This window comes from Apaloderma vittatum, unplaced genomic scaffold (genome assembly GCF_000703405.1).
Source record: "Apaloderma vittatum isolate BGI_N311 unplaced genomic scaffold, ASM70340v1 scaffold14548, whole genome shotgun sequence".
NCBI lineage: Eukaryota > Metazoa > Chordata > Aves > Trogoniformes > Trogonidae > Apaloderma > Apaloderma vittatum.
The window spans coordinates 12,424-20,858 of NW_009731319.1; the positions used below are offsets into that span (position 1 = coordinate 12,424).

Sequence of the window (8,435 nt, forward strand, 5' to 3'; positions counted from 1 at the left end):
AAAGGGGGGGGGTGTGCATGCAGATGTCTGTGCTTTTTGTTGTTAAAGTTATAACTTCTGGAAATCAAGTTAGTTAATTATTAGAAGATAACACCCGTGGATCTTAAACCAGTTTTTAAGGCCAAGATTTTAAGAGTATAGAGCGTGTGATACAGACAATCTCCTTAAACTCGTCTATTAATTTTATGATTGGTTTAGGCACATGCGTTGTTTAGGTTTGGGGTTTTTTTCTTATACAAATACTCTGCTCCTTTTATTCCTCTGTGGCCTTTATCTGAATATACAGATGCAGAAGACAGAAGAATCGGTAGCCTGCACATTCCAGAGGGGATACTACCTTTTATTTTAAGACAATTCACATACTGTTCAAATGCGAATTATAGTCCAGACTCTGTGAGAAACAATCAGAGATGCTCTGTGGTACCATCCTTTCTTTAACATGCAAGATACTTAAAATACATGCACGATAAATGGGCATGTAGGTGGTTAAAAATACATCTGCTAGTATAGCAGATAGTTCTTCCTCTGCAGGCTGAAGAGGTATTTCATATTGTGCATACACATAGTACCCTAGGTGTAGCTGTAAGTGTCCCAACGTGTTCCCTAAAGGATATTTCCACTAATTTTTCTGAGTCACTGTTACGCAGCTGAGTTGATTTCTTCCTGAATGCATTTTTCATAATCTCTTAGAGCCAAGCTAAACTTTCTCTGCTATTTTAAATAATACATTCTCCTTGCTGTTCCTGTTTTTCTCTTTACATGTGGGAAAGATGTACTAGATTGTGATGGTTCTCTTCTGCATCGTATTTGATGCTTAGGTGTTACAGCAGAGATGAAAAGCACAGACTCTAAGCAGTATAATCGAACTATCTGACATGTGGATTCAGTCACCATTTTGGAAATTTAAGATGACTGTTACGGGGTATATAAGTGCTGCCCACAGTCTGTTGAGCTTACAGTATTGCAGCTACAATTTACTGGAATATCCTTTAAAAGGTACTTGAGATTTTATTCCTACTTTCTGTGGGCAGGTGGCCCCATTGGCGGCTTTATAAAGGTTTTTCTGTATAATTCATTTGGTTTGAATAGGCTTTCATGATTTTTGCCAAATTTTAAGACTCTCTCTGGTCATGCTTTTGCCTGGATTTGAGCACGTGAAGCAAAAACGAAGCCAATCCCTAAATAGAAAAACTCCCTGTTTTGTGTTCCTCTGCGTTCAGTATTTCTCTAGGCTGTCTAGAGTCTGTCGCATCACCAGGCTTATGCTACGTATTGTTAATCTCTGTTCTTTTTTTCAAAAGGTGGATCGTATGTCCTTTCCCTGCGGTTGCACTAAAGAAGGGTGTAGCAATACAGCAGGTAGAATTGAATTTAACCCTATCCGTGTACGGACTCACTTTTTGCACACAATAATGAAACTGGAATTGGAGAAAAATAGAGAGCAGCAAGTTCCAGCACTAAATGGATGCCACAGTGAGATAAGCGCACATACCAGTTCTATGAGTCCAGGACCCCATCCGGTGGAATATTCAATTGCAGAAAATTTTGAGATTGAAACCGAACCTCCGGCTGCGGTTATACATTCTCAGTCAGCTGAGGACTTGGACTGCCCAGGGGAAGAGGAGGAAGAGGAAGATGGGAGTAGCTTTTGTAGCGGAGTTACCGATTCTAGCACGCAGAGTTTAGCCCCTAGTGAATCAGATGATGATGAAGAGGAAGAGGAAGATGAGGAGGAAGATGAGGAGGAAGAAAAAGCAGATGATTTTGTAGAAAGCATGGGCTCCCATGCTGATATGGTACCTCTTCCTTCTGTCCTTTGCTACTCGGATGGAACTGCTGTGCATGAAAACCACTCTAAAAATGCCTCATACTATACTAACTCTTCAAATCTGTATTACCAAATAGAGAACCACGTTGCTGGCACTGCCAGCCAGATCGGTGAGACGTACTCCGAAAGGGATGCTGTCAAGAGCAGTAGTCTTTCCCTGGTGCCTTACAGCATGACTTCAGAACAGTTTGTTGACTACGCACGGCAATCAGAGGAAACTTTCAGCAGCCCTCCTTACCCTTCCGCAAACCCCTCGGTGATCGTTTGCTGCTCGTCTGCGGAAGGGGAGGGCAGTGCTCCGTGTAACACTTTATACGCTGAGCACAGGCCGAGTCACTCCCAAGTGGAATTTCACTCGTACCTGAAAGGTCCTTCCCCAGACGGCTTCGTTTCCGCTCTGAATGGCGACAGCCGCGTCCAGGAGCACCCTGCGGAGAATTCGCTCAACCTCCCGGAAAAGAGCAGACTGCACGAAGAGTGCATCAAATCACCGGTGGTAGAAACGGTACCTGTTTAATATGGAAATTATTCTAGGACTGACTTGCTGTATTAAAATGCACTCACGGTGGATTTCCTAGAATCTTACTTTTTTAAGAGGCAGACACCACTTGGACTGTAGTCAATGTTCCAGACACGTTTTTTTGTTCTCAAGCTACACTGGCAGTGGTATTGCACAAAAACAGTTCGTGTAAAGATTTAAATGAAATCAATCAAACATCTTTTGATAAAAATAATCCGCGCAAGATATTTCAAAGTAGCCTACCTATCCAAGTACGTGAAACCTGCCAAGCTATCTGAATCAAAGCTTCGTGTTTTTGATTGTCGGGCCTGTGCAAGATTGCTAAAAATGATACTTTGAAATAATCATGTTTAGAGTCCTAATTTTCAACATATCTGTAAAGATGGTAAGTTTAATGTTAAAGTAACTACTGTACAAAAAAGTTTTAATTGTTCTGTACTGTACGTATTTTATTTATGGTAGTTTAGTACACGTTTTGATAAAAATGAACAGCATGTTCATCTGAGCAGATCCATAGCTAGTTACAAAGAGCATGTCCGCTTTTCATCTGGAGTACCTTGTATTCTTCTCTTTTTTTTTCTTTTAAATACCATTTCTGGTAAATTATCTTGAAACACATTTTTTTGTAGTGTAGTGTCTTCTCTTTTACTGTTCTTGACAAACAGAAGAGGCAGAAAGGGGGCATTTACATCTTGTAGAAAGGTGAAAGGTAGACAATCCTCCATGAAAACTAAAATCAGTGGCATTCCAGAACTCCCACTCCTTCCCCAAAGATAAGTGATCTTGTATATAATGGCAAAGCAGCAGCTTCAGCTTGCACAGCACCTTTTATCCCAACAACCATTCAGATACTGATGCACTTTAGTGCCATTTTGCGGTACTGTATGAACTGCGGGAACTGTGAAGTGTTTTGGAGAAATGCCGTAGCTCCAGACTCTGAGGTGTAGGTGAGATCTCAACATGCCTTGTAACAAAACCTGGATGTTTTTCCCAAGCCGGTTTATGAATGTCGGTAGGGGATTTCTAAAAGCACAGTCTTGCTGATCAAACTTTAAATGAAACGTGGAAAAAATGGTGGAAGTGTCTAGGTTTCCTAAATATTTAGGAGTTTGTATGAAATAGGAGACTGGCTTTTGTGGACTTGTCATCATATCTCATAGTGTCTTAATTATTTGATCTAATTAGGAACCAGTAGATTCAGTGAGGAAACATAACTTCAGAAACTTTATATCTGCTAACATTTGCAAGCCAAACAGCACATGTGGATATCCATTATGGTGTACTCCATTTGTTTTTAAATGAAATGCGAATTAAAATACCTGCTGTTTCTCAACCTTTAGTTTATTAACCAAACTTGTTTTCTTCTAGAAAAGGAGGTACAGGAACCTGCTTTTCTCTCCATTGAGAATTCTGCACTGCCTTATTTTCATTTCAAAATCTGTTTTAACATTTTTGTTAAAACATTTTATGATACATTAAGTGGGTTGAAGTGGAGACCTGTCTTGTTTGTCAAAATAAGGATCAGCATCTTAGTTTTTATCTATGTCAAATCTAGGTGGTTAACAGTGTGCATGTAAACACTGTAAATTTTAGCTCTGTAACAGTGACTCTTCTGAGTAGAAACTCTTTAAAACATCCTGTACAGTTCTCCAGTAGAAAAACTACGAGACTTAAAATATGCTTTTAAAAAAAATAAGCTGACTTAATCGTTTTTCTATGAAATCTGGGCAAAGCAATTTCTCATTTTTGTGCTAAATTAGCAAAATATTTTTACTCCATGTAGTACCTGGAAAGGGTTTTTATTTACTTGTTTCCACAAGACACCCTACATGTTTTATATGAACTGTATCGGAAAGTCCTAGTTCTGTTGCGATTCTGCACTCGCAACGTATTCAGTCTCCTGGGAGAGCGCAGTGTGTTGGTGATCTCGTTACTCCCTGTTCCTCTTACTCACAGAACACTCTGGTGGCTGAGTAGCCTGGTAAGCGCAGGTGATTCCATACAGCAAATACCCATCCTTATTCTTACAGAGAAATACGCTGGCTCATAAAGCTCACATCGGAGAATAAGAGTAATACCGGTCTGTTCAAGATACTCTGTGGGCAAATGTGACAGGTCTCTCTGCACGGAGGCATCTCGTGTTAAGAGCAGGTGTAAATCCGGCACGCACCCAGCACCAGCACCACAAGCACAAATCCCTTCGACCTGGGCTGCGACAGTGGCTGCGAATCAGTGGCAGCTTTTTAGCCTCCGACTGTGTTTGAGGATTGTGCACACTTTACCAGGGTATTTCTCTCAGGGGAAAGTTACATGAAATCATAGATGTTTTGTTTCCATTATTCACCCCCCTTACTGAGCAATAAAAAATTGTTTTCTTGGCCCCTGTGCTTTTACATGAAAAATGTCTTTCGTGATATTAGCAAGCACAGTAAGTGATGAACTTCCTTTATAAAATACAATTCAGCTAGCTTTAAAATACTGACGTGACGGTTGTTTGATATTTCCGTTGGCACGGGCTTCAGACCCCAAGCCTCCTTAATATTAGCATCTACATAAACTTCTGAGTATTTAGATGCAAATATTCCATGCCACTGGGGCATCGGGGTGGAATACATCTAAATTCTCTAGAGCCTGCCACATAGGATAACAAGCAATAGCTTGTTAGGGTAAAGGCAGTGACTGTATAAAGAACTTGCACTATGCTATTTTCCCTTGTTTAAAGGAGCTGTTTAGAGTCACTAGTTCCCAGGAATCACAGAGTGAAATGTGCAGAGTAAAGGTTTATGTTGAAAAACCTTTTTTTAAACTTACCTAGTGCTAACGGAGATGACAGCAATATCTTTCTTTGGATCTGACCTGGTGTTTTGTGATCAAGATTTGCTCTCAGGATACAAACCAAACAAATACTGTTTAGTTCTTGCAACAAGTTAGAAGTCAAGTCTAGTTAAAATTAATGGAGATTTCCTGGTAGCTATACTAATTCCCATTCGGTCCCCATGTGTTGCCTGATCTAGTCGAGAGGTGGCATCTCTGGCGACAGGGAGGCTGGATTAAAATGATCTCTAAGGTCCCTTCCAGCCTGGGCCATTCTGTGATTCCATGAATAATAAGAATAAGTCTTCTAACAGAGAATAATGCATACTGAGGAAAAAAAAACCCACAAACCTTCTTTTTTCAATATAGGCTAAACCTATTCCCCAAACAATTCCACACCAACAAATAACAAAGGGGAGGCCTTTTCAAGCATGTGTAGGTTGATGAGAGCCAAGAGGAGGAAATAGTCACAGCCCTGACCAAATCAGAAAGCCCAATTTAACTGTGGAGTCTAGAGAGGGCTCGGGAAATCAGGTGAAAGTCAAGATTCTCACCCCTTGTCGACTTTGGTTATTTAGAAGGAAAAAAGTATTCTTCATATAAGGAAAAATACACTAAAATTATGGGATAGAAAATGTTTATTTTCTGGGCAGGTTTATATTCATGTTGATAACCAGTCTTTTCCTTTTAGGTGAGCTTACTTTTGTGTAATAACAGTATTAGGTTACTAAATGAGAAACAGCAATATTGCCTCTGTATCCACACAGCACAGCATTTGTGGAAACGTTTACTGATAGTTGTATCAGCTTTATTTCCCAAGATCTCTGGCTACTGATAATCACTTCTAAGAAGCCAGGTAATAAATTGGTAGATAAGTTACAATTTCACTTGCTAGTTCAGAAAAATGAGTCATAACAAAAGCATTTCCCTCCGTTAAACAGAATTTTCACTTACAAGATCACTGGAGCAGCACCTAATGCCTCTTTTCCTATAATGTGAACTTTGCCTCTCTTGGAAAAAATGCATTGTTAAAGTTTATATATAAAGCTCTAACTGGTGTTAGACATAAAATTAGAACTTTTCTGGCAAAATCACAGCAATTGCAATGGTTTCCTAAATACTACAACTCATGCCCATTGGAACATCCTTTAGAAAATTAAAAGCTGGTCAGTGCAAGTGTCTAATTTAATTTCTTTTTTTTAAAAAAACCCAATAATTATTTGATGAGCTGTATGCCATTTAGATCAAAAAGAGTACTAGATTTGTAAAGCTTTACTATTTTTCATTTACGTAACTTCCTGCTAGTGAATCACGACTTGACATTCTTTTATTTTAAGGCCACACTCTCACAGTAACCATCCCTTGCTATAAATATGGTTCAGCCTGATCTGTTACCCGAGTCCGGGAACACCACAGTCCTGCCTTTTGTCTTGGGTTCTGCAGAACCTCCCCGTAGCGTTTGTGGTCTCGTTACTCACTGGATTGCTCACTGAGCCGCATCTTGTCTGGGTGTTGTATTTCAGTAAATGTGCTGACAAACGGATCGTGTAGCATTCCCTGCCTCACGGGATATCTTCATGAAACACAGCTAGTTTGTTACAGATTGTACACGTCCATTTGTACGCGAAACAGCACACGTATTGTATCTTTTAATATTTCAGATGTTCCTGACTCTCTGATAGAAATGTGAGACATACGTGATACACTGGTTAGAGAGTATTGGGCTCAGAGAGAGGAGACCTGGGTCTGTTGCCTTTGTCCCGCTGCCTGACTTCCAGTCTCTGTGCTCTCCTTTGTAAGGCACTTTGGAGATACTGTATTAAAAAATATAATGCTATAGATGAGGCAAAAACCCATTTTCCCCTCCTTTTTTTTTGGCATTATAACTAAATTTTTGTACTGCAAACTAAGTCACTTTCCCAATAAAGCCCAGTCCGGCTCAGAAGTGAACAGAACTTTTACCACTAATGTGAAATCACGGCAAAAAATCAAGCTGTCCTTTCCACAGACCAGATTAATGAGCAAAAGTTTTAACAATAAATTTCACAGTGGAAAACAGAATAAAAGCTGTGTTGAATATACAACATTTACCTGTTAAGTGCTTAACATTTGAGCAGCAAGATTGTAGTTTGCCTGCAACGCGGTCCTCGGCAGCCACAGGCAGCCTTAGCCCTCCGCGTGTTGTCTCCTTTTGCCGGCAGAATTCCCTCACTTGAAACCCTTGTCTCGGCTGCTGCTGTAGCGAAGCAGGTGCCCTTAGTCAGAGGTAAAGCAAGAGAGATCCACGGCGCTGTTTTAAAAGGCATTTGCTAAATAAGAAACTCCCCTGTTCCAGCTCATGGTTGTATTAACTCACGTTCGTTGTGCCAGCTGTTGGATTTCCTGAAGCAGTCAGGAGCGGGGACACAAGAGAGTGATTGGGGAAATCCTGATGTGTTTGAGGGGTATTTTGCTTTCCCACTGAGGCTAAAGGTTGAGTCTATCATCTGCTTTATTGTGGTTGCAGAACACTTGATGTGAAATACTTAGGAAACCTAGAATTAACTCAGAGAATATATTCTATAGAATTTATTTCTAAAATACTAAATCTGATTACTATTTTTTTAAAATGGTAGAAAGCTACTGTTATTTTCAAAACAGAGTCTAGTTCATTAACATGTTCCTTGGTATGAGAAATCTCCACATTTGCCTTCTCAATGTTTCCAAATTCTTTCAAAAGCAATTTTGCTGTTCTCTGTAATCGCTGTCCATGTGCAAGTTACTGTCCATTTTCTCCAGGAAGTGTGAAATCCAAAGCACGAATGTTGTGATGAATGAGTGTGATTTCATTGTAAAGGTGTCCAAGTGAACATGCGTTTGAGTTCTTCCCAAGTGCTTCCCGCTCCTAAATCAGAGGCAGCTTTTAAATTTTGTTGCTAGTAACTGTGCCAGACTGTTTCACTTCACTACTCGCACAAACCTACCCCACAGGCGGCAGAGATGCGGGAGTGGATCCTCGTCGTCTCCTGCGGCACATAGGTCCAGGTGTCGTTCCTGACACCGCACATCACTTGAGGAAGGTTCTAACATCCTGGAGAACTTTCCGCAACCCTAACGGCTGATGATGACCAAGAATTTTCCTTTTCATAAGGACATGCAGTTCATGAAACGTTTGCAGCCTTAGTCTTTTTATTTTCTTCACCTTTCATCTTACTGTCTGGGAAAGGTCTGTTGTACAGTAAGGCTTTTCATTAAAAGCTTTTTGCCAAAAGAATTAATTTTATTTTTCACTGA

General features: G+C 40.2%; 1 protein-coding gene across 1 annotated transcript in view; it reads left to right on the forward strand.

Annotated features, from left to right (window-relative positions):
• CSRNP3 (cysteine-serine-rich nuclear protein 3) overlaps positions 1-2,345 on the forward strand; it is a gene marked incomplete at its 5' end in the record, with an annotated part of 9,910 nt that extends 7,565 nt beyond the window's left edge. The window contains one exon of the mRNA XM_009875144.1: positions 1,302-2,345. Coding sequence (XP_009873446.1) covers positions 1,302-2,345 — 1,044 coding nt within the window. The remainder of the gene's footprint in view (positions 1-1,301) is intronic.
• Positions 2,346-8,435: the final 6,090 nt, after the last annotated feature.